Source organism: Enoplosus armatus, chromosome 13 (genome assembly GCF_043641665.1).
Source record: "Enoplosus armatus isolate fEnoArm2 chromosome 13, fEnoArm2.hap1, whole genome shotgun sequence".
Classification (NCBI taxonomy): domain Eukaryota; kingdom Metazoa; phylum Chordata; class Actinopteri; order Centrarchiformes; family Enoplosidae; genus Enoplosus; species Enoplosus armatus.
This window is the reverse complement of record NC_092192.1, coordinates 18,404,620-18,431,660: the sequence shown is the minus strand read 5'-3', so window position 1 is coordinate 18,431,660 and position 27,041 is coordinate 18,404,620. Positions and strand designations below refer to the sequence as shown.

General features: G+C 41.2%; 2 protein-coding genes across 4 annotated transcripts; both read right to left on the bottom strand.

Moving 5' to 3' along the window:
• Window positions 1-440: 440 nt before the first annotated feature.
• esrra (estrogen-related receptor alpha) lies at window positions 441-15,521 on the bottom strand. Of its 3 annotated transcripts, XM_070916905.1 has the most exons (8): window positions 15,324-15,521; window positions 13,474-13,576; window positions 8,216-8,599; window positions 7,193-7,309; window positions 6,951-7,064; window positions 5,740-5,907; window positions 5,161-5,430; window positions 441-3,721 (listed from the first exon to the last, which is right to left on the bottom strand). In XM_070916905.1, exons 3-8 carry the CDS (start codon window positions 8,592-8,594, stop codon window positions 3,468-3,470), a joined length of 1,302 nt encoding a protein of 433 aa, XP_070773006.1. In that variant the 5' UTR covers window positions 8,595-8,599; window positions 13,474-13,576; window positions 15,324-15,521; the 3' UTR covers window positions 441-3,467. The 3 variants fall into 3 exon arrangements, with proteins under 3 accessions (XP_070773006.1, XP_070773008.1, XP_070773009.1); XM_070916907.1 differs by lacking the exons at window positions 13,474-13,576; window positions 15,324-15,521 and adding an exon at window positions 12,557-12,627; XM_070916908.1 differs by lacking the exons at window positions 6,951-7,064; window positions 7,193-7,309.
• Window positions 15,522-20,525: 5,004 nt separating this feature from the next.
• Window positions 20,526-26,841, bottom strand: LOC139295567 (potassium channel subfamily K member 4). Its single transcript, XM_070917772.1, has 6 exons — window positions 26,653-26,841; window positions 23,306-23,420; window positions 23,024-23,184; window positions 22,735-22,921; window positions 21,217-21,359; window positions 20,526-21,131 (listed from the first exon to the last, which is right to left on the bottom strand). The coding sequence occupies exons 1-6, from the start codon at window positions 26,839-26,841 to the stop codon at window positions 20,526-20,528; spliced, it is 1,401 nt and encodes a 466-aa protein (XP_070773873.1).
• Between the last annotated feature and the right edge of the window lie 200 nt (window positions 26,842-27,041).

Sequence of the window (27,041 nt, the reverse complement as noted above, 5' to 3'; positions counted from 1 at the left end):
TTTGTTGGCTAATTCTTAGCCTATGTAGTAACTTAGCTCAAGCGCACTCTTTGGCAAGCCTACAGGATAAAGTAGCCACTGAGTGTAAAGCTTCCTGTGTTGTTTCTCAAGACTGACACCTGCAGTCAGAGGTGATGCAGAGCTGCAAAAATGAACACATAAACACATGGGAGGCAACATGTTTATAATCAGCTACTACATCCATGATTGTTTTAAGTGTTAATTTCTCATGCTCAGTAACTGCATGTTAAGTCGGTCCAGTATTTATGTTTTACACAATCTTTGAGGGACCATCATCATCAGTTAAGACTGTCAAAAATATTAAACAGTAGTCTTCCTCACACTAACCCCATCTAATACACACACACACACACACACACACACACACAAATACACGTACAGTCCATAAATATACACAGGGAGAGATGAGACCAATGATATGTGGTGGTGGTGGTGTGTCCATTTATTACACAACACAAAGCACCTACAATAATCCACTCCCTGTTGCGTCAGACAGTGGAAGATCTCACTTTTTTCACAGTGATTTTTATGTGGACATGTTTAGACAAGGACATCAAACTGTATTACCTAAGTGAAACAAAAAAAATAGCCTACACACAGAAAATACACAGCCAATATCACACACAGAAATAAAGCAGTGTCAACAAACAACAGTAAATTGAGTAAAAAATAGAATTTAATCATTTAAATAGTCTTTCAAAATACAAACATTGATTTGAACTTCTAAATAATATAACGTTTAGTAGCTATTCTTCATTATAACTGGCAATGTTAAATGTACACTGTGGCTATACAAGGAAATGTGTGAGGTTTGGTAATTTATTGTATTGCTCATTTATATTAATGCGCACATATTTAATAAAACTACAAATGACTGTATAATTTTAACTGTGACACTGCAAATGACCCTGCCTTCACCCTAACCCCACAGTACCTAAAACGTATTTGTATGCTTGTGAAAAATCTACTTTAGCAGCTCTAATTCGATCCAGGCGTCTATATTTATATGTTTGCTTCCAGAATTCTGATTACTATTTGAGAAATTGAGTTAGTAAACAAATCAGAGGCAAAAAAAACATTTTAGATGACAGGACTATGTCACCTGTAACCTATGAAAACAAAACCAAACAGGTGAATCAGAGAGTCAGATTTTGAACTGTTGTCAGTTGAAATTGTTGTAAATGACCTCTGGTGTTTTCGAGCTGCACCATTATTCCTGTGAAACCATACCAGCTAGGCAGTGTGAGACACTCTGTACCATGGGGCATTTTATAAAGCATGATTAATGAGCCATATACACCTTAAAGTTATGAAAACAAAGGGAAAAAATGATCTCAGGTGTTAGCGCAACTGCAAGACATTCAACCCAATATTCAAATTTAAGAAGACAAATCAAAAGATCAAGAATTACATTTTGTCTCCACAGTTATTTGGCCATCTGGCTGACTCTGCCTCCTGAGGTAGCCCTCTGTAGCCTAACCATGCCGCTAAATCTATAGAGCCATGTAAATTGATCCCTAAAATGACAATCAGCTTCAGAAAACACACAACTGCTTACATAAAAAAAAAAAAAATTAGTATTTATAATATCCTGAATGGAAAGCTTCATTTCAATACCAAACCCACAACAGTGTCACAATGTAAATAAAATACCCTTAAATCCTAGAAAGGAAAATTTATGAAAAAGCAAATTTCAAGTCTTTACAAATTTCAGAACACTGTAAGCTGCACAAATATAATTGTAATGGGGAAATTGTATCACATTTGCTGGCTTTATTATCTTCCACTATAAATTGCATGTTTCGGTTTATTTAAATGGAACTGTACATGGCTAGAAGATGAATGGCTCTTTGGCCACTACATATTATTTTTAGGGATCTGATTTTGACATCAGATACTGTAGCTTTGCATTTCATGTGAAGCTTACTATAATGATCTACTGTAAGTATACAAACCTGCTGAACAATGACAAGGAACGTTCAGGATGTTGCCAAATAAGGTTTCAACATCCAAAAAGAAGATGTTGCATATGTTGCATTTCTTGCTGTCCTGAGCCCATTACGGGCACTCACAAGTTCAACATCTGTACGTACATAAAGGAGGGAACTCGCATTGAAATAATTGAGATCTTTTATGCCCCGTTCTTCCCTACTGCAGAAAATGCAGCAAAATCTCATCAAATGCCTATAAATCATATGGGTTAGTGTACAGCCCACGAATCAAACAGGTCAAATAGGTCAGACCATTAACTTTGAACAGCCCAGATGCTGAAGTCAAAAGTTGTGGTTAGATCTAGTGGAGGAGGATAGTATAAAAAAGCAGATGAGGCATATGCATTTCTTTTCTAACCACTGCCGTTGCCACACTGGCTTTAATGTCAAAGAGTTGTGTTCGTCCCTGATCTCAGTGTAGCTCATTGGTTTAGACTGACACAGACGCACACGCTTGCTTGTATGGAGGCCAGTTTTTTGTGTGCCAATAGGACTTACATACAACGCTGAATATATTACCTTCCAAGTAGAGCATTTTTATGAGCACACAATCTTCATATGCACTTCTCCTGGACAAATTCATTGCACAACTTTTATAAAGAATCCTGCACCTACAATGTACACCAGTGGCTCCCAACTCCAGTATTTAACCCCAAAAGTGCTGCTGGTTTTCTCTCTTTCCAGGTTTTTAAATCAACTCACCTAGCAGCCCTGACCCAAACCAGTCTCTAATAGAAGCTTTTTGCTTTTCTTTTTTTAAAAATCAACACTTGGGGTCCTGAGAGTTGAGAACTACTGCTATACACACACAACTAGTTGCCTCACCGTTTTATCCACATTTTAAATGTGACAGACAATAATCGAGTCATTATATTGCTTTTAACATATTGCAAGTAATTCCTATGAATTTGCCTACAACGGCACACTAAACTATAGTAAATACAAGCACTCCATGTGCATGTCAATCTGACCCTATACTGGACCCTCAAGTCTTTCAGCGAATATGTTGTTATGGCTTTCATGAGTAGATGTTGCATTATTTTAAAAAGTTCAAAAGCCACATGATAGCAGTCTGTTCTTGGGTACCTAAATGTTGTTCTTCAGCCGTTATGCAACTGCAGATCGATGCTGTGATGGAACACGCCACGAAAATAGTTGAAACTGAGTCGTTTTCTGGCATTCATGTTAAATGTCGTGGATCATGGAGCCTTTTACTGAAGTTTGGCAGTTACATCTTACAATCTCCAAATCCCACTTAAGGTCATGAATAGGTTTTTCCTTTTCTCATATTGTTTTCCTTTCTCCATGTAGCCTAAGGGAAAAGGACCATTTTCCTCATTATTAATTCTCTAATAAAATCTTTCATTCCTCACAAACCACTCGTCCACTCTTGAAGACTAGATTTCTGTTGGGTCTTTCTCTGCATCGTCTTTCCTTCTGCTGCTGCTTTCCGCTCTAGGGAGAGTCCATCATGGCTTCCAGCATCTCCAGGAATAGTTTGTGCATGGGTACACCACCCCGGGTCTTGATGCTGTAGAAGGTGGTAAGGGCACGACCAGCAGTCTGTCGGAGGAGAGGCAATGTTAAAAGGAGGCGTCCTGCCCGCTGGGGATCGTCTGGGCGCCGCTGACATTCCAGCTCCAGCAGGGCCTGGTGGAGGAGGTCCCGCAGCTTCTGCACAGCCTCCATGTCCTCGATGTAAACAGAGTCTGACAACAGAGAGCACATGGTAAGGTACTGTGTAAGGTGTCTACATTTTCTCAGCTTTTACCACAGATAGAGAGCCTGTGTAGCTTACTACAAATACAAACTAATGGCAGCCTTTGTTTACAAAACAAACAGTGGATCTGTAGTGAAAGCAGGACGTGCCAGTTGATCTGCTGTTGACAGTAATTTTGAGTGAATCTCTGAGAGATGTCTACATAAAGGTTATGACTGGTAAACTCTACACTGTATGTTTCTGCCTGCCAAAGATTAGAAGACCATTAGAAATATTATTTTTATTTTGCAGTAGTCATCGCCTAACAACTAAAACAAAAGAAAAAAGCATTCACTGCACCTAGTACTGGCAATTCAGGATCTTTCTCCTGTTGTCATGGGCCTTTGGCTGCTGACGTGCTCATAATCCCATCAAGCTAAAAGGCTGGACAACCGACATCATCTGCTCCTCTTCCAGCTAATCCGCTGATTTGTTGCTACCAATGCCACACTTAGCAGTTAGATGAGGACTGATAACACTGATTAACCAGCTTCTTACATATGGAAGAACATACAATCCCACAATTGTAGACCATACTAATACAAGAAATTGTGTAGCACCAATCAAATAGTGGGTTTAAAGCCCAAAATAGTTCTCAGTGTGTGCCGCTAGCTAAAACTAATGCAATCTAACGCAACAACACTGCAATAAATCCTACCTTTATGAAGGTTATAATGTTCAGTTTTTGTAAAAACTGTAGAGAGGTGCTGATTCAACTTTTTGGTCAATTTGGTGGCTGTGGTTTGTGGTGCTGTTTTATCAGTGAGGGTATACTAAATAAGAGAAACATCTATCAGTATAAGACAGTACGATTCAGTAGCACCACTAGCTGCCACCTCCAAAATGATCATAAAGTTGAATCAACGCTTCTCTACAGAAACCGAACATCATAACCTTCATGAAGGTAGAATTTATTTCAGGTCTGTTATAATAGGCTGCATAAACTAACGAACCTAATAAACTGGAGCCTGAGTGTAGCTTTTGTTACACAGCATAAATATTCTGCTTAGTTATGTGTAGGGTTTCCCGAGACATTTCTTAGCGGGTGAGACCTGCCCTTAATAAGCCTAATATTAAATCTCATAAAAATGTAACAATTTCCTCTGATGTTAGCGGAGGCACTCTTAATTTTAGGCCAGGGGGGCTGACACCACTATAAAAGGCTGCAAGAAACCCTGATGTGTTCAATAATACCACTAGAGAACAGGCAGATTCAGTTTGGTCTAATCGTGGCAAGTAATATGAAAACCTACAGCATAAAGTAAAGCACAGTTAATACTTCTATACTATTAGTTTGATACTAGGCCTATGAGATGCAAGTAAATGTTGGTCTGCCAAAAGTACAGTCTATATGTCTGCATAACTGTTCAACTACACAAGTATAAGTACCTGAGTTAGTGAGCGCGATGGCTTTTAGCATGACAAATTCCTCCCGGTCCAGGTTTAGTGCACGGAAACGGCGAGCCAGTTGACTAATTGCTGCATTAAGTTCTGTCAGTCCAGCAACACGTGACATCTCCTCATCAAGGACGAAATCCTCTGCGAACACCACCTCGTCCTCACAGCCAAGCGAGCGGTACGCTACCCCCAGCACCAGCACCTCCAGCCACACTGACTGCAGCACGGACATCTGGTCTGCCAGGGACAGCGACAGGAAGCCTGCAGGGGAATAGACGGAGAGAGAGGGGAATTGAAATGCAGAGGAGGCAAACTGGCATTTGTGGTGTCGTCTCACACAGCAAGGACTGCTCCCATGTCTTTATCGTAGCCAAATAATGGGCTACATACTGTAGGCAGCTGATGAAACAAGTCTAGCTTGTAATACAGTGAAGCACAGTCATGGCCTGAGTGAAACATGACACAGCAAGTTTCTTCCTGCTCAGTGAGATTGGATCATTACAGTTCTTCCACTGCTGCCATGCTATCGCTGCCTCTCCTCCCCTGCTTTATCCTCTCTGCATCTCTTACCAGGAATGTGTTTGGCCCAGCCAATGATGACGACCAGCTCCCGGTCAGCAAGGTCACAAAGGGTGGTGAGCGTGCGCTGGGCTGTGTCAGGCTGCAGAGGGTCAGGCATGGCAAATAACTTTTCTGGCTCTGCCACTAGAAGGTGGGACACAATGATGTTGGAGGAACCTATGTCACAAAATAAACACAGACCAATGGATTAATATGATGCACAAATAAAACTTGCAGTGTATATCCATAGACAAAATATAGTCACAGCAACAGCCATTATTGAAACTAATATATTAAATGTTGCTTTAAACGACATGCTGCTCTGTACTGGTATTAACTGTACTATATACTGCACTATATTCATGCTTTAGACCTGCCAACTGACTTCTTATTAACAGACATATATTCTTATTCATATGAGTACAAATTAACAAAGTTTTTGGTGTAAACTTGCTCAACTCCTCAGCCATATTTATGTGAATGAAGAGCACCACGTTAGGTCATAAATGTGTGCAAACGAGCACAGTCACAGTATTTCACTCTATTGTATTGCTGACTGAAAAAGTAACTGAATCATTTTTGGGCAGTAGAGGGCGCCATTTTCTAATCAATTCCAATGGGTTTGAAGCGTTTTGTGAGTTGTTTGTAAGCTCTGGGCACTTTGTGATTTAACCACCCAGCGTATCTTGCATTTTTTGGAAGAGCACTCTGAGCGTCTCAAGTTTAAAAGAAAAAATAAGGTTCAACTCTGAGCAGATGAACTCTCTATCTCTACCTCAGTCAGACGAGCCTTCCAGCTGAACTGTTGCCGAGCTTATATTAGTTTGTCTGTGATGACTGTGTTTTTAATTTTATGAACGTAGCTGCTGTTGGAAGTTACGTGTACTTTGCCAGCAAACAATCGATCCGACGGCTGATAATGTGTTGCGACGCCTTTCACTGCAAAAAAAGCAAAAGCCACTCTCAGACATTAATGAGAGCCCGGTATCATATATAGTTAACGTGTGGGCTGATCGCACCTTTACAGTTTGCTACGCTAACATGGCCCCCGCAGTCTTTAAGCTCTGGATCTGCCATTTGATTGTTAAACAAAAGGAATATGCTGTGTTACTGAGCCACTTTTCATCTAATTTGCACAAATTGATTATCGTAATAGTATGTGCACTACGTTTCTGTTGTAGAACAAAAAACTAATGACAAGACAAGGATATAAATCCCACCTTTTTCACTCTCCTTTGTCAGTGGTAGAGGAGCACTCTGGTATGTTGCGTTCTCCACTTCTGGGCGCCTTTTGTACTTCTGCCTTCCTCCTCTAACCCTGTCGAGACGAACTCCTGCATTGTGAAAAATTACACAATTAAGATTTATTTAATAAACATATCACATTCAAAAGATTAGCATAAAGACCCTTCAAATATAACATCAAGTACTGGCTACAGAGCTCCTGCGCATGAACACTCACCCTCTTTCAGCATGCCTACTTTGAGGCACTTGGTGAAGCGGCATGCCTGACAAGCCTTTCTGCGCCTTTTGGTGATCTCGCACTCGTTCGATGCTGGACAGCTGTACTCAATGTTACCTTCATGGAAGAACAGAAAACATCCATCTACAGTTTAGAAGATGATTAAGAAATAGAAATATGAATTTCTTGAATTTCTTAAATCTTTCTGATCTTTCAAACATACAATCTACTCAGAGTGGAAAGAAGCTAACCGTCCCACCAAGTTTCCCAACATACATACAGTACAATAACTGCAGAGTGTTCATGGTTTTTGATTAACAGACCAGTATAAACCAGATGGCGTGGTAATAGCGGCAATAGCGGCGGTGTACTGAGGCATGTTAAAGAATAACACCGTTTGTATGTGATGTGGGTCCTCAGTCACTCATGTATTCCTCAGTCTTTTTCACCGCAATGAAGACCCAATATATTGTTACTGGAGCTGATGAGGGGATGTTTTCATTGGTACCAGCTATATTAAACCTAATCAATTTATGTTTATTTTAATGTCCTCCACTCCAGCCCTCACACAGAAGTAATAAACATCCCATTTCTCTCCATTAAAATACAGAGAATGTATGTAATGAGTTCACAGAGGTCACAGAGAAAGATAATTTCAAAATATGAGACATTTAAAAATATTTCACATCTGTACTACTTACTATCTCTTAACAGTTTTAAATAGTTTAACTAACTGTGCTCTTATTTTTGGAAGTTAAATGAAAGCCTGTAATGGAATATCAGAATACTGTCAGTGTGCAGCTGTATGTCGAAAAATATAAATATTGTGAAAAGACAAAAATATTATTTGCCAATTTGTTTCTCAGAAGGTAGTGGCCAATAGCAGTCAGTGCCATTCAAAAGACTCCACATTTAACATGATTAGTACTACTCAAATGCAAACTCATCAACTTGTTACATTACAGGGGGTGTCAGAGGAAAACATGAACTGTTCACTGCTTGTTCTGCTATACAAACACACACCTTGGATGGTTCTCTTGAAAAATGCTTTGCAGGCCTCACATGACGCCACGCCGTAGTGGTAACCTGAGGCCACATCCCCACATACCAAACACAGCCTCTTGGGGAGCGTGCTCAGGGCGTACTTGCATCGCCCTGCTCCATTTCCAGTGGAGCCCTCCTCGGCCCCATCACCGCCCTCGTCCTTGAAGTGGCAGCGCAGAGCTGGGGTGTAGAGGGGCGGGGAGTAACGTTTAGTGCCATCTCCTCTGGTTCCTCCACCTCCACTCTGAGATGAGTCTGAGGAGGCCCCGCCAGGGCTGGTCCGACCTCCGCCGCCTCCCTCTGGACTGCTCGGTTCTGCCTTTATGTAGACATCTGGCCGACGCTCCCTGGAAGACATGATGTCTAGAGGGGAAAAAATAAATAACAAAGCAAGGTCAAGGTAAATAAAGGCATACAACTTTTTACCTCACATCTTTGTCGTCCTTTAAACTACCTTAATGCCTGGTGAAAAAAAGACCAAAATCTGAGTTTTGCTGACCTTGTTAATATGTGGCACAGGTTATGAACAGATTATGAACATGTAAACAGGCGAAAAGCCTGTATGTACATGCAATCTGAAATTGTTGTTGAATCTCTTTTCTTAGCTGAAATAAATTTTATGGGAATCAGATATCTTCAATAGAACTTTGATCTAAGCACCAACTGGCATTTTCATAATCACAGCCACTGCAATTCTCTTGTAAGTGTCTGATTAGTTAAGTCAATTGTATTTATATAGTCAAATATCACAAATCACGAATTTGCCCCAAAGAGCTTTACAATCTGTATAGTATACAACACCCTATATCCTTACACCTTTATGGCATCTTCCAACTAAAAGAGAGGGTGGAAAAGTGTCAGTTGTGCCCCATCATGAGCTACAGGACTCTACCGTGGTCTTCAAGCCTTCACACCAAACATCGCTGATCATTATTGTTTGCACCTACGCCTTTAGTTCACATCACCATGTGGGATGGTTTGAGTGTAAACACAGGAATCAGAAGGAAACAGGCAGCCAAAAAGCTAAATGGATACAGGCAAACATTCTGAACTGGGACTGAAGATCTGTAGTGTAAATGTAGCCTTAATCCAAATGTACCTGTGCATTTAGACTAACTTCTAAGCTCAGTTAAAGCCCAACTAACCTACACTAAACTACCCCCAGTGACTACATTACACATGTAAAGCACCCAGATTTTGCATTATCAGCATGCTAACATCACAAAAAGGCCTCCTTGTTCCCTTGTTCTTTAGCAGCAATTAGTCCCTGTGTTGTTGGTGCTATTTTTTCCTCAGCAGTTAGGCTTTTTAAGCGATCAAAAACACCTCAAGATTCACCAAACCAGAACCTCACACGCCTAAAATAAGACTATACAGTCCTCAAATCATCCCTGCAGTGTGAAGTCTTTGTCTGTGACATTTCTAGGCATTAAAATAGCCAAGGTGACTGGATGAAGGTCGCTATGCTCATGAGCAGTGACCGCTCTTCCCTATTCAGACACATAACTTATGTTCAAGTAAGGCAGTAAGAATACTGCAGCAATCAGCTTGCCTGCCCAGGGTTGTCTGTAGTTAGTTCTCAATTTAATTACAGGAACAAGCATGGCAGATTCTTCATGCTTGCCATGAAATGAAATATACGTTTATGAATCCAAATACAAGCACACAGAAGGCCAATATTATAGTTAGCCAGCCACGGTTATCATTACATCTATTAGTAAACCATTACAATGTCCTCCTTCGTCTCCAAAAAGAGCGACAACAACAAACAATTATTTCTTAAAATCATGACAATACTTAAAAATACACACCCTCACTCTCATACGCTACAGATTCCTTGGCTCCAGCTGAGTTTCTATGGTCAAGATTGCCAGAAATGTGAAAATAAACCGCATCATTATGGCAATTAAAAGAGGAGATTTTATTTCTTAAGTGAGTCTTCAGTTATGACCAAACCCAATCGACCAATATGAATCACCCCAGATCACCGCAAGTAATTTTGATTCATGCTTTTAAGCTGTGATTCAACTTCCAGTAACTTCGTTCTAATGCCGTCTGTCGGGGTTCTTAATATCAATCATACATTGCATCCATTATAAATAAGATCATTAACCTAAAAGCACTCTGATCTCTTTGACACATAATGTAGTAACATTAGCACAGTAGCATCTGTGTCAGAGGGTTTCTTGCATTCAAGTAACGTAACAAACATGTGAGTGAATACAAGCACTACTCTGCCCTGCCCAAATTATGGTAATAATTCATTCAAAGCGTAGGCGTACCACTCCTGTAATTACACTCCTATATGCTGGAGACCCAGTCAGTATACTGTATAGCTAAGCAAAGACAAAGGATGATAAAAATTTAGATTCCACAGTTGTTAAATGGACTTATCATCAGCACTTCAAGGATCAGAAAAATGTGTCAATAGGCAGGGGCATGAATTGTAGTGTGTGCCATGTCTGTCTCTGGGCTTCCAACTCATCAGTGGATACATTAATGCAGAGCCTTACTTGAACGACTACGCTCTTGTTTCAACTTAATAGATCGCTGTGTGAGGACGATGAGATGGGATCTCTGCAGCCTCAATCAAGACCCGAAAGTGACTTGTGATTATCTCTTGTATACGTACTATCTGGCACTGGCATCCACTGCTATTATCAACCATGTTTTCCTCTTGTTTATCAGTTGGGCTGATCATCCAGCGGCAGCCTGTATATTTACAAAGTGTTGCAACATTTCAAATGCATTGCTTATGGTTGGTTCAATGCTCCAATCCCTTGCCCTTCCCACAATGACAACATTACATGAGCAGTATGTTCCGTACACACTGGTCTGGATTACTGGCCTAATCAAATAAACTTATGGGTGTTTGGCATAATTAATTAAAGGCTCTTGGTATTTACTTTATGGTACATACTGTATAGACTAGAGATAAGAATCCATTGCAGGGGGTTTTTGATAATTATAATTAATAGTCATTAATTTTCATTTTTATTTACATTTCTGGAGTGACATGCACTCTCAATAACTATCACTCTGACTACAAAAATATCAGCCATGTGTTTATGGCATATAATCAATGTCCTGTGGGGTATTCTGTTTGTCTATGTCGATCTGCAGAACTATGAATATATGTTATATATTACTCATTGATAGACATCTATAATGAACTGGCCTCTACCGACTACTTTACATGCTGATACACTTCACATTTATTGGATACAATTTCTGCGCTTCATTACATAAATGTACTACTTATAAGACATCAAATACTTGTGCTTCTATCCTCCAGTCAGCGCATGAACATGAAAATGTGATTTGAAGGTGATCACAGCTGTTCAATATCAGGCATGTAAACTGGGATCAAGACCCACGGAGAAAGGAAGAACAGGAGGCTCTCATTGCACTGATGCTATGATGAAGACTGAGTCAGTTCCGGGATGTCAACTTGCAAACAAAATCTCAGTGTATGTGCTGTACATATATATACACAACACAATGTGTAATACACAGACACATGGTTGTAGATGAAGGCTTTTTACCTGCCATCCTGGGTTCAGGACACTGAGCGAGCAACTAAATACTTCCTCCACATATCACTCATTGCATTCCAGCTATGCCTTTATCATATGTATCGCTACAGCAGATAATCCAATCCTATAGTAGCTGGCAGTCCACACTTCCTTTGGAGTTTGCCCCCTCTGGACTTGATTGTAGGACTGTTTGGCAAGCAGCAGGAGGGTCACAGCAAACCCAGCCTGTTTAAAGTTTAGCTTGCTTGGACTGAGTTTACAAGCTCAGTGAGTGGATCGGCCAATGGCATCGGGACTAGTACGTGAACCCAGATAATCAACAATGAGATTCAGTTTTGCTCAGACTTTAAGCAGACCAACAAGTACCCCTCCACCATGTGCACCGCTGGCCAGTTCCACACCTGCCTTGCAAATGAGGAACGTCGGTCGGTTTCAGTAAAGAAAATGTTCAAAGGCTCGTGGTAATAGCTGTATAGTTACCAGTATAGTTTGTTTGATTAAAGCCGATTAAACTGTAAAACCTGCTGGTGCTGGCTAAATTGCTCTGTTATCTATTTAACTCACCAAAGAGTGTCGTGTGTACTGTAAACTAATGCACCAGCATGTTTGGGGTAGCGTTAGCATTAGCTTCAACAACAGCGAACACATTATGATAACTGTAGGTTAGCTGCCCTTAGCTTAACCAAGCTAGCAGCGGCTAGCGTTAATCCTGACTGACCAGCTCTCTGCTCCTGGCGCTGAGGTTTATTTTTGTCACCCTAACCCGGACTAGGCTGCATCTTACCTGATAACGGTGACTAGTACGGCACTTAAGTCTCTCCACGGTGTGATATCATGGCACAGGTTTGACAGAAAATCGGTTTAGAGGCTGCCAGCGTCTGATAGCTCGTGTTGGCTGTGTGTTGAGATGGGCCGGGCTACAATCGGCTTTCTCTAACAGCTGGTATATGGTAGTGGATGGATGCACTGTGGCTAGTTTGGCACTGTATCCCACAGGAGCAGTCTCCCTCATTATTTAACTATTAACTAAATTAACTAAATGTTAGTAGATTTATTGTTACTTAAGCTTGAATGTCATATACTCTTTACACTATACACACTCAGACATTTAGAGTTTAGAAGAGGAAAAGAAAACTAATATGCTCTCATATGATGGAGGAACATCTCAAAAGGTGGTTGTTAAGAGGTGACATTGGAGAAATATGTTCAGTCTTCATTGTAAACTTGATATAGGTCTATAACAAGCTGACTGGTCAGAAATGAACTTTCATGCAAAAAGCTTTATTTTTTTGGACATTCTCACATTTATTTAGCCTTTACTACTTAATCCTCTCTCCCCTCCATACACTACTTGTTTATCCTTTTTGGGTTTGCAAGGCAATCACAGCCCACCCTTTCAACATGCCCTGTTAGTTGATTGCTTACACACACTATGCTATCACTAGCCACTCGTAATATTTTGGATGTGAAACGAGAAGCCAGCACCTTCACAGTCGTTCTCCATTTGTCTTTGCCGCATTTCTCCTTCCTCATCCCTCTTTTTCCTGAGTATTTTCTAAAGTAGATGTTAAAAGTCCATCTCAGCCCTACAAGAATAAACTGTGAGGCATTTGGCCACAGAACACAAATAACAGACACAATCCCAGTTGAAGCATAGCATGATATTTCATGTGCATAAAAGGTGATGTGAGAACTGATTACCTGTTTGCTGAGCTGGAGTTTGAAGCCTATATATCTGTGACTTCCGGTGGTAGCTCGATGGCGTGCTATTGCTTTGAGTTGAAGTCTGCAGTTCTCAGGACACCTGCAAAGTAAGCAAAGGTCTTTGAGTGCCATCCTAGAACTTACAGCCAATCGCTTTTCATGTTCCCACCTGCCATTTGTCATTTTAATGGTCACAACCCTACACATTGTTCCAGCCTCATAATAACCATGATGTCTGAGAACTAGTTGTTCTTATTAGATTATTAAAAGGCTCTTAACAATAATAGCAGCGCCAGTCTTCACATGTACCACAGAAAACGTCTATATTGACAATAGTTTTGGTTCCTTTGTGGTAAGTCATTGTATAATTGTAACACTGACTTTTCCTTCCTGAAATACATATTCCACTGTATCTATCCAGATTTCTGCAGGCTGCTCGAGTACCCTCCCCCTTACACTGCGTGACACACTCCAAAGGTCACAGTCACAGGAATGCTTGAAGGACAGACAGAGTAAAGCCAACACCTTGTCCCTCACTTACACAAAGTCATTAGCCGAAGTTTGGTGATAACTCTCTGTAAATAATTAAAGAGGCCAGTTTTAATAAACATTAATAAATGTAGTATTGCACGACACATCATTTCTGTTACGCTTTACAGTGTAAATATGACTCTGGCTTTGGACATTTGAAAAAGTGGACAACATTAAATGCCATATTGCAGCAAAGAGGGACCTTAGTTTCATTTTTTTTGTTCAAGCAACTTAAAACTTGAGGAAGACGACTGACAAACTGTGATGCTTTACTTATATTCTTTGGAAGAATTACACTTTATTTTTGTAAAGTGACATTTAAAAAAAAATAGATTCAGATTTAGATTTTAATCATAGCAGACAGTTAAACTAGTAACTGACATAAACTCAAATAATTCCTCGTACTAAATATTATTTGTATAAATATTATACTGAATACACCTCCCCCTAATGAATGAAAAGTCAAATGTCATAGCACATTAACAAGTTTTAAAGCTTTCTTGTCTTACTTTTGTTATGGGGTATCGGCGGTCTTCGGCACTGATAATGCATCACACCGACTGTACATAAAACTCAATTTGAGGGTTTTTAAATGCGGCACACTGTGGAGACGGTGAGAACAGCACCCAGGGGTGACCTTGCCTACTGATCTCGGACCGGTGAAAGGTTAATTGCCATAGTGGATTATGCCTTAAGATCAGTGACCTCAATCCTGGTCCAGCAAGCTCGGTTTCTTGCAGAGTTCAGTGTGTTAAGACAGAAAGAAGACTAACTCAGGGGGGGGTTACAACACACATCTAAAGAAAGAAAAAGTGTGTACAGTTGAAGAAGTGTTATTTGCCAATGCAGGACTCGCCTTTTAAGTGAGGACGACATGCGGTGAGCCATACGAGGACATTTATCTGCTGCATCCTATTCAAGTATGGGCCTGCATTCTTCATTTACTCAATAAGTGACGGTGCATCCCATTTATTGAGACATTTATTGGGGGGGGGGGGGGGGGGGGTTACCGGCGATAGGAGCATTACATAGAGTGTTATAGCATTTATTAACGCGTGAATTAGTCAGACTGTAGTTTATTAGTTGGACAGGAAGTGTGTACTGCAAATTATTACACAATGTACTAAATATTTATTCAGCGGCTCGTGCCCCCTACCCCCAATAACGTGGCCACGCGAACTTAGCTCTGCCAGGCGAATCGTGCATGCACATCAGGCTGCCGTCAAGACAGCTGACATCTCCGCAGAAAGATTAAATATAGCCGAAACCCGCCGTGTGCTCCGTCTCTGCAGCGAAGGGTGAGTAAAGCTACTTACTGGGAAATGTACAAACATCGCAGGGTTGTCTTTTATCTGAAGTCAGTCAAGTCTTCGCGGCTGACAAGTCCACAGACGGTGTAACCGGTTTAACGGCGCTGTCCAAGCCTCGCAGGGCTTCTCACATCGCATCACTACGTTACCGTGTAAGAAGGTGATAACAACAACCGGCGACACGCACTGCCTTATCCGTCTGCTCGGTTCCGTACGCTGGTGTTATAAATTCTCGTCTTCGGCTACAACAACCGAGGCTGTACTTGGACATCAGCATCAAGACTTCAAGAAGGGACACCGAATGTCCGGTAGGAAAAAAAAGTGTCACAATAAAACGTATGTCGACTCACATAACATTTGAACTTTTCTGGAGCCAGACAACGTCCCAAAGAGAAACTGGGTCTAATATGAGAGAGTCATTCTCTACTACCTGAATATAAAAACCACAATCCATACCCACACAACTGCCAATATTACTAAAATGTACACAAATCACGGTTTTATTTTAACACGCTCAAACCGGGTGACTTCCGGTTCCCTCCTAGCTTTTGCTTGCTAGCTTGACGCAGCTCAGTGACGTCGGCCTTTATCTCGTGCCTTTTCTCCTCCCTCTGCCCAATTTGCGTCCGCTGTGTCTCCGTTACGTCCCTACGCACCTTCCACTCGCGTCATCAGCTTTATAATAAGGGCCTGCTACTCGTGAAAAAAATATGACCTAGTCTCCATTAATCCTAGTGTAGTCCAGGTAGTATATTTTTATTTTGATCCACCGCCTGAAGAGTGCTGATTTCAGATCAGCTGTATACAAATTAGTTGGATAAAATCTACTGAAAATAAAATAAAAAATCATGACATTCCCAGAGGGACTTAAATGCTATAATACGTTTAAATATAAGTTTCTATAAGCCTTATTGTGGCATACTTTTTGTCCACATGTAGTAGTTTTGTTGTGTTGTTTGTAACCTAAAATACCATCTTATTCAATATTAGAGTGGTAGTTAAGACGGTATTTTATTTAGATTATGCCACAGGCTTTAGGGGGCTGCTGCAGAGAGAATCAAAAGAACAGGCTGCATGTCTCTTGCTGTACACCTCTATGGAAAATGTAGTCATGCTGTCGGTCTTGTGACACTGACCCGGCTCACTCCACCACTACACTATTTGGACAGGTGCCAAGGAAGAGGGGGATCAAGAGATCACTGCAATGGGATGAGAAAGGGAAATAGGCGGTTTGAAAAAAATAGTAACCCGAAATACTGTTTGCCAGATGTCAGACGTCGTGGACTATTAAAGCTTATCAAACATGTCTCCGAGGTCTCTGGTGTGTGCTGTATGTTTCATGCAGCCGATGACAACAATTAAATGATTTTTCTGTCTAACTTTGTAGCCTGCTGCTTCTCGAAATAGGCTGCTGCCCCTGCGCTCTCCAACATGCCTGGTAGCAGCTGGCACAGAGAGGGGAGAGAAGTTGTCACAGTTGACAACCGTGTCCACTAATTTAAGAATTAAAAAAAAAAAAAAGAAAGAATTATAAACACACGGTAGCCCACGGTGTGCTTTGGATAAGTGAGTATTTCCCCAAAGACCTCAGCATTGTCTGTCCGTAATTAGAGACCGATAAACGTTAGTCTAGTCTGTTTAAACCAATAAGCGCTACAGCCACACTTGCATTCCCCTCGCTGTGTTAGAAGTGCCGGACAGCAGTGTGTGTGTGTGTGTGTGTGTGTGTGTGTGTGTGTGTGTGTGTGCGCGTCTTGATGTGGTCACATGTGTGCAGCGGGCTCGGGGCTCGGGACAGGCTTTTCGTGGTGCGCGCATGAGAGGAAAAACTGACGGCAGTGTGTCATTGCGACCTTGAAGCAAGGTCATTCAGTCTCTGCTGCAGACACTGCAATTCTGCGGGGCTGCATCATACTGGTGCAGAGTCTGCATTATCATCCTGTTAGAGGCGAAGCCCGGCATGCTATATTCATTAGAGCCACTCAGAAACCGGAAAACTGGATTTGTTGGAAACAGTTTATGTTTTGAAATGTACGGCATTATAATATTATAAGCGTTACTGTCTTACACATGACAGCGTGTGGCCGCTGAGAATATGTGTTCAAACTATGAAGAGCAGAGAGACACAATGTGAATGCCAGCTGGGGTCCCAAGGGTGCTCCTTACAGCAGGTCATGACCTCAGACAGGTGTCAGCTGGCAAGCTACATAAATACCAAGAAATCATTGTGCCTGCCTGTAGTACACAAATAGCATTTGGCACTGCATCAGTGAGTCACAGATAACACAACTGATAGAGAGCAGTCTCCACCTATACCAGAACACCTTGATCAGTGTACAGTCATTATTAGCAGCCTATAGCAGACTGAATACAGAGAGGGTTCAAGTATTTGATTAGAAACAGCATGTCAGTCTGTTAGAGTCAGTCAGAAGACCTGACAAATGGATGAACAGGTGACGTGAGTAAACTGTGACAGGTAATAAAGGGGATTCAAGGGATAATGTTATTTCTAACAAAAGCTTAATGTCTGTGCTGCTACATTTTTACATGCTCTTATTGCTTACTGCATTTATATTAAGTTTAAAGGGGAAATTAAATTCACCCTAAAACAGGATTTACATTGCGTTATAATGATTATCAGTAGTGAGGTCAGTATATACAAATATGGACAGTTGTTTCGCTAGGAGATCAGAGCATCATGACTTGATAATGTCACCAAGTTACACGTAATGGACTGGCAGGCCGCTGAAATGACTAACTCCATGAGTGTGCGGAGGTTTAGTTTAAGATGTCAGAATCAGAATCAGAATCAGAATCAGAAACTGTTTATTGCCAAGTAACATACATTACAAGGAATTTGCTGTGGTCTGAAGGTGCTATTGTTTTGATAACAAATAAGTAGAATATAAAAGCTAAAATAACAATAAGAATAAAAATAAAAATAAGATAAGATAAATATGTGTGTCTCACCCGTCTGAGTGTATAGCGGCCATTTGTCCTTATTGTGGAGCAGCTCCAGGATTTGTCTCTAAATGATATGATCACTGCAGTCTGTGTCTCGTGTCGTTCAGCTGAAGGAAATACAAACCTGGAATGTAGAAATAACACATTTGGATTGTAATTTAGGGTGGATTTTCCCTTTAACTCCAGGTCAGGAGTGTAGCCTACATCAGCACTACAAACACTACCCATTATTTGCCCTCTTGTGGCAGCACAGGGGAACTGCAGCAGCGGGACTGATGACGTTAGAGCAGCTGAGTGTGTGTCCTCCAGTAAAAGGTCACCCACTGCCACAGCACATCATCACTGCCTGCTGACTTCCTGACGGCAACGCCAGAGCGCTGCCTTTTTTCTGTTATACATATCCTGCAGGAAAGTGTCACATTTCCAAAGTGTAGACGAACATTCACCTGGTTTCTGCTCCTTTAAAACATTTTGCTTGCTCACCACAAAAACATGACGGCATGGGGGGGGGGCAAAAGGCAGTAATTTGTCTCATTTCAAATCGTTCAGACAGTCACTAACAAACACATGCAAGTCAATTTTAGTCAAAGACCTTGGATGTGTGGTAGTATACTGTATAAGTTAGTCTTAATATCGAGGGAAATGTGTCAGTGTATGCCATCTGCTGGTTGTGTTCAAAGAGAAAAAAATCTGCAGTAATTTACTTCGAGGGTGAAGGGTAATTGTAAATCAGTATTAGTAAGTATCAGATAATATGTGGCATTGAGGCACATCAGCTTTTCCTTTCAAATACAGACAACAAAAGAGCTGCAGCCACAATTTTTGCTGCCACACCATGTTTGTCCTTGGTGCCATTTTCAGATTGAAACACCAAGGTTGAGTTTCCAGCGGAGTATCACTTACATGGATCAACGGAGGAGCGACAGCACATGCTAAAAGAGCCATATTGACAACTTGAAGGGCATTTATACCTCTGCAATGAAGTACTGCATGTATGCTCTTCAAATCCTGCACATGTCTGACCTGACTTCACCAACCTAAACTGGTTTGTAGTGAGCATTAAAGCCACATGTTGTTTTCATCCTCGCCATAAAATTATGAGACACTTTCCTCCCCCTTTGAGCACAAAATAAGGCCTGTATTTTAGTTTACTGACAAAACTAAGACACAACTAATATTGCCTGGAATCAATTTTAAGCCATGGATTACATATTTCATTTCGTTTTTAGCCATTTTGTGAGCAGCACATTTTATACAGGACAGACCCGAAGACCTCCAGCAAAAACAAAGATATTTGAGATGAGTAATTGAATCTGGTGTGGAACCTGATACCATATTTCAGTCCACAGATGATCCTTATGAAGTGGCACTGCATGCTGACTAACAAACGTTGGGACACATATTGTAGCCAGATCCTGGTTTTCAGTGGCTGAGTGATTTGTTTTCGGTCTCTGGAGAAACATTTAAAGCCCCCATTGTGCTTCAGCTCTCCCTAAGGTGCTTTATTATGCTTTGATCCCAGCTTTGTTATAAAAGCAGATCTACTTTTTCATGTAAGAAAATTGAGGATTCTTAGCGCACCTTAACGTGTGATGACAGAAAACGATGTTATTATCATGTTTCCCAGAGAGGCTTATGGGCTGTAATCAAGTACTTGCTGCTTTCATTTAAAAAAAGAACCTTTATTACATATATGCAGTACAGCAGGGTTAATGCATCTGGCCATCAAAATGCAAATATTATGGTTATACACAGTATTTAAAAAATGTTTTGTTTACATACCAAAAATGTACAAGAGCCTGTTTGGTACCCGTTTAATAGTTGGCAGGATTCAAGACCAGAGCAACGTCTCTTCAACGGGAGTGTCAGAGCACATGGTTTTTGGCAGCTCTCTCTTGTCTCTTGCTGTATTTGGATTAGTAAAAGCCGGGAACCCTCGTGTTGGGAGAGTGGTAGTGCATTTCTGCCATGGCCCAGTAGAGAGCAGTAACTCCTCAGAAAGTAATGGGAACATTGGCATAAAAATCACTTCATCGTCTTTGATTGAGGCATACACACCAGCATGCTAAGAGCATTAAATGCAAACCACAAGTGGCTAAGGCTTCTGCAACATGTTTTCATCGTAAGTGTCTGTAAGTAAGCAGTACGTATACACAAATCAATTGCTACATTGAGAACTCTTCTGTCAGATTATGAACACGTCTCATAACTCTCACGTCGATACTTGTGCGAGCAGCTTCAATCTTAAGGCTTCACTGGTAGATCTGGAAGTGGTTTGGGGTTTCCATTAGGCTCCTTCTTGCCAGGGCTGGAGCGGTTGATTCTGGGGCTTCTCTGTGGAACAGGTCTTCTGTGGCGTCTCCTCTTGGGCTGGCGAGAGCGTGCAGAGTGGGGTTTTGTTCGATCCAGCAGAGGATCCAAGTGTAGTTTACCACTCAGAGCATCTGAAGACTCATCAATAAACGCAAGGTTCTCCCCAAAGTAGTCCAGAGGCTGGGACAGGTGGGGATCTGGAGGAGTCTCCTCCTTTTCAAGCTCCGCAGTTTTTTCTTCAGGCACTCGTTCCGTCTGAGTGGCCTGAGAGTCTGTTTCTGATCCAGACCCTGATTCGTTAGAGGAGGAAGAGGAAGAAGAGTAAGATCCAGACTCTGTCTGACTCTGCTTTTCTTTCCCCTCAGGGTCAGGGGTCCCGGTAGCTGACACACTGTGACTTTGGTTGCGAGGGCCGTGGTGGCGCTTTCGCCGACGCCGTTTGAAGGGGTCATCAATTTTTCCTGCAATGCGAAAATCCACCGACATATTCTGGATGTTTTGAGTCCAGTCAGTGGCGTGGGCTCGGAGTTCCTCCATCTAAGAGAAGGGGAAGAAGCCAGAGACGATGGAAAGGAAGTGGTAGAGACAAGGCGCGATAAAACAGGCATGAGAGAAGAAGTACCTCTGCTCTGGTCTTCTTAGATAGAACCCGAAGCCAGTTACCGATCATTGTCAGGATAGATGCAAAGTAAGCAAGACCCAGCAAGATCCAGAACCACACCAAAGGTTTATACCAGTGGTCACTCCCCTCATTCCCAGAATCCCCTTTGAGAAGACACAAAGACACAGTGTACAGTAGCAGCAGATAAAGGCAACACATTCACACACCCATTTATCCTTTTCTACAGAGTCAATAAGGATTTATGATAGGAGATACTCTATAGCAGATCAATAACTCATCTCTTAGAAGAAAAAAATCCTCAATAATTAATGAGTTAAATGAAAATTGTCTGCGCTAATGCATTACAACTGACAGTTATATTTATGGATGACTAATTAAGTCATAACAGCAACTCATCTACAGATCAATACATTCAACGAAGAAGCAAAAATAAGCAAAAGCAAGTCAGATACAAACAAACGCAACGGAAACTATATTTTCACTCCAGCTGCCTCGCACAAACAGCGAAATGTCCTGAGTAAACTTTTATTGATCTATGTATTAAAGTATGTCCAGTGATGACGAGCTAGTGTTGAAATGCCCTCTGCAGGTTATTTAATGGGATGTATCAGTGCACAGTTAGACGTTTTATGCACCTTGGCCACTGGTTAGCTCAAGTTCAGCTCTGATGTGACCTCAGGGCAAAAATAAACCCTAGTCTCATCTCTGCATGCAGACAGGGCAAGGACGGATTTGGGGGCTCCGGGCAAACCCAGTATGAGGCCTCCCTCGTGCCTTATTGAGACTACTATTGGTATTAAGGAGGTTACTGATTTTCATGAATAAATTCGTTTATCTTGGTTTTCCTCTGCGTCCCTGACATAAACCTCTCACTGGACCAGCCATTGAAAAAGTACCTTTACTCAAGTACTATATCTAAATATAATTTTGAGGTACTCAAATATTTCTTTCTTTTTTTTTCTACATTTGACAGCTTTGGTTACGTACGGATTGTGATTTTACTTCCAAAACATTTGACCAGTTTACATGATGCAATGTTCTTGACTAAACAAGACAACAGTATATAAAGTAATTAAAATAAGATTCACCTCTCAACCAGCTGCAACATTAAAATGTTGCTTACATGTCAATTTATGAATAATAATAATAATCCAGTAGCATAATAATAAGTGAGCTACTTTAGATGCTTTGTGTGATAATACTCCTGTAATTTACCTGAGTAAAACTTTAAACTCAGGACTTTTACTTTTAATATAAGTATTTCTTTTACAGTATCTTGTAATATTGTTAGCTTACTTTTACTCTGGGACCTTTTCTCTCCCTCACTCTCTTTCTCTTTCCTTGAATTCAGATTTCATTTCTTGCGTTTTCATAATTATCTTTGTGGCTGTGGAGTGTTAGGAGAAAAAGCGGGGGGGGGTGGCTTTATCATGTACACCCTCTCTCTGAGAAAGTCTGTGCACACCACTGTCAGGGGATGTTAAGAAGCATGTGGTTGGTTGACTAACTGTTGTATACCTGCAACATAGTCTCCAAACCCCACTGTTGTCAGGGCTATAACTACAAAGTAGGCCGACTCCAAAAGAGTCCACTGCTCCACCTCTTGGAAAACCAGGATAGGCACTGCAACAAAGAGCAGGCAACCCAGCAGGATGGACAGGACGGCTGAGATCACTCGCACAATGGTTGGACTAACTTTCCATTTCTGTTGGCAGGGTGAAACAACATAATGGGATGAGACAGATAAAGGGAAGTACATGTACAGTGCAAGCGGAGAAGACACTGAAAGCTCTGTTTAGGGTCTGACCCGGAAGAGAGTCTCTATTTTGGCAACAGTTTTCCTCAGTCCAGTACCCAGATGGTCTCCAACTCCAGCCAGCAGGATACCAAACATCGGGATTCCCACCAGGGCGTAGAAAATGCAGAACAGCTGCCCTCCTTCTGTCTTGGGGGAGATATTTCCAAAACCTGGACATGAGGGGGTCAGAGGTAGAAGTTGATTTGAAGACACAAAATGTAAAGGTTGGAAAAGAAGCAGATTCCAGTCACAAATATTTCACCAGATTTAATGGTTAATGGTTCTACCCACCGATGGTTGTGATAATCGTCCCTGAGAAAAAAAAGGCACTGGCCAGATCCCATTGGCTGATAAAGGTGACGTTGCTGGTGGGATCCACACCTGCACCAACAGCGTCCACCACTTCCTGGGATGGGGAGGAGAGAAGTTTAGTGGTTAGTTTATGAAACAGTTCAGTTATTGATATTTAAGTGAACAATAAAAAAGAGGGGTCAGCAAAACCTTACAAATGAGTAAATTCACCCATCAATGAATTCATATTGCATACGTGATCCATTTCTGACAAAGTTTCAAAAGGCACACACGTGCTTGAATTTCTTCAATTAAATATCAAACCATTTATTACTTTACAAGCAGCTGCAGGGCTTTACGTCCTCCAGTAATGTAGATGCTGTAGAAAATGCATTGTCACTGCATCAGCAGCAGCAGTCAGTGACGAAGAAGTGACTTAAAGTGATTTACAACTGTGACGGATCCATTCTGTCCCAAGAGTATCGAACCACTGCCAGTACACATAATCGAATTCCCTCATCTAATTATCTCTTTTGTGTCTGTTGGTACTTGAAGATATTTGTTTGGTCTGAATTTAAAGCTGAATATGATGAAGCTGTGATTGAACATGGTCTCTGCGGACATTATTACTTGTAATAGATTAGAAGTATATGATCACAGGGACAGGGCTGGTTGATCCTGTCTGTCGGACTGATGCCACTGCATAAATCTGTCCCAACTCATTTGGGAAAATTGATTGATTTCTAATGTTTTCCAATTCCAGTTCTGCATTAATTTGAATCGCTGAAGCTTCTAATTAGTGTCAGAACGGCCAATAGTTTTCCAAGCTTCAGTTTTCTGTGTTAATGCTTTAATGCTCTTCATTTGACTTTTTGTTATTTTCATGGGACCATTAGCTTATTCTAAATCAATTAATTTTATTTATTCACCTTTGAAACACATTGCTCTTGTTCTTAAAAAGTGTAATCAAAGTAGAAAAATGTATACAGATGGTTAAAAGTGCACTTTTATTGGTATCCAAAGACACTGAGGAACGCAAAAGAAAAATAATAATGATTAATTATTACGAATAAGATTGTAGAGGGAAATACTAGCCACAAGATGATGTCTTGCTTGTTTTGTCCAACTAGTCAAACACTGAAATATAGACAGTTTACAGTTACATAAAACAGAGCAAAGCAGCGAAACCTCACAATGGAGAAGCTGGAACCATCTTTTTTGCTTGATTTATGACTTAGACAATTCATTGATTATCATTTCAGCTGTAATAGATTCTTCACTTTCAGATTCACTTCCAATTTTCCAAGTTAGTCAGTTTTTAAAGTATCTCCTGTGCATTATTCTCTGACATACAGCAGGAGGACCAGCACTGAGGACTGGCGGGACCACATAGTCACACCTGCACGCCGGCTGTGCCACAGCCATCACAACATGTACTATCACCAGACACATAATCAGCCACATTAATAGCCAGTGGTAGAAAATGTACGACTGTACAAGAGTGGCATCGTGTGGTGAGTGACGTCTCATGTTGCTCAAGTTGAACTTTGAATCTATTGCAGACCTCTTGAGACTTCAGCTTACATTGGTTCAGTGTAATCTGACCCACAATGCTGCTTGTTGAACAGAACAACATCTGAAGAACGACTGCATGCTTCACTCAGGGGTAACATGACTAAAATATTATAAGGTCTTATGTGAGCTGCCATCAAGCGCACATGTGTAACAAGTGTGTAACAATGCCAGCTCATCTAAACTACAACACCCAACAATAGATACAATCAAACCATTGGGTGCTTTTTATGTGAGTGTATTTTTATTATTCCAATATTGTGGAAAGCTAACAGATGCTTTGTGTTCATCTTTTTTTCTTAAAGATAAATGAGTTGGTAGACAATGTCCTCATAAAACTGCACCACTGTCATGAAAAGTGAGATTATCAAATAAAATGTGCAATTATGAAAAGTGATATTATGAAACAATGAAAAGAATTAAATAAAACTAAACTCATGTATATATTTTAAACAATTTATTCATAAGATTATTGCATAATGTCCTTTTTATTTATTTAATATTGAACACTTTGGGCTTCCATACTAGTGATCCATTCACTGCTAATATTCAGGATGCACTAAAGGAACGTGACTGAAGGACCACGCCGTTTACTTCTGTCATGTCGCTCAGTCTCTTGACCCTTTTTGCAAATGTCAGCCACTGCATTTATAAATCATTTTGCAGGCTAAAACTGTCATTTACAACTTCCATTCTGGAGCGAGGACAAACATCTCAGGATCACAGCACGGTTGCCAACCCAGCTCGTAACACTCAACCTATGCATGGATCAGCTTTCATGCTCTTACACACACACACACACACAAACACTAGAGCTGACCCATCCTTACATAGCTGCTCTGACTACACCTGTTCTCTGGCCCACAGTTGTGCTCTGAGAGCTTCACTGACCAGCACCAAACACTATACGAACTTGAAGGGTCACCCTCAACTGATTTGATACGTTGTATTGTCAGAGTCAACCGAGTGCCCAGTGAATCTAAAATGTGAAGCAGAGATAGTTATCTGTCAGACACCGGACCTAAATGTATTTTTAGCTACAAGAGGTGGTCAGTCGCTAAGCTTCAGATCCCCTGTGGAGTTTGTTTATATATAAATGACAACGACCGGTGACTTTGTTCACTGGCAGAGTCACTTTTGTATGCACCCTGCTGTGTGTGAAGTAGAAAACCGACAGAAAGTCAATACAACATTTCACCTCACTATAATATTATTATTATTATTATTATATAAGAATATATTCCATAAAATGATCTGCTTCAATTCAATTTTCACATATCAATTTCATGGCATTTCAGCTTTTTTGAGTACACAAAAGGTAAGGTAACTAAAAAGTGTTTTTGTGAAATACTGACTACGTGTACCTCGTCCAGCCTGTAAAAGTCATTCAAATGACATGATCTGGAAATGAAAATCACTGTTATAACTGCTCACAACTCTGTGATGAAGCATTGCAAACAGATATTGCTAAGTTTGAAGAGGTCACATGCCAAAAAAGGTGGGAACCACTGATTTAGGTAACAAAATTGACACAAAGGTGGTTGTGGTGTGCCACTTATATGCTCAAGCACATTTATAGACTGAGAACACAAGAGGAGAGGCTCATCTAACCATCATGATGCCCCGCCCACTAGAAATGATAAGAACAGAGAGGAGCTTAGCCATCCTAGAGAGACTACACTGTTGATCGGTGTTTGTTTATCCGTTACACACTTGAAAATATTTCAAACGAAAAGCTAGTTAATGAGTGGCTCTCATGAGAAGATCTGCTGTACCTTTATAAGGGTCTGTAGGTTGTCTTCACTGATGCAAGTGAAGTTCAACAAGAAGTCCCGGCGCGTGTCCTGCAGCTGCATGTGCTTGCCCTCCTCTCGCGGAGTCTCCAGGGCGCGGAACACCACAGCTCCCAGCACCAAGTAGAGAAGCACCCCCGTGAGGATGCCGAGCAAGGTGGAGCAGCGCATGGCTACGCCTCCGCCCAGTCCAAACGCAGACTGCTGTTGCTCTCTGTCAGCCTCGGCGCTGGTGTGGCCCGGATCCCAGCTGCTGCAGCTGAAACATCAGCAACCAGACGAACGAAAGGGTTTCATACTGACCACACATCCTGACAGCAGCCACAGCTGTGTGCATGCCTGCAGCAGCCAGCCTATTAGCTGCACATGAG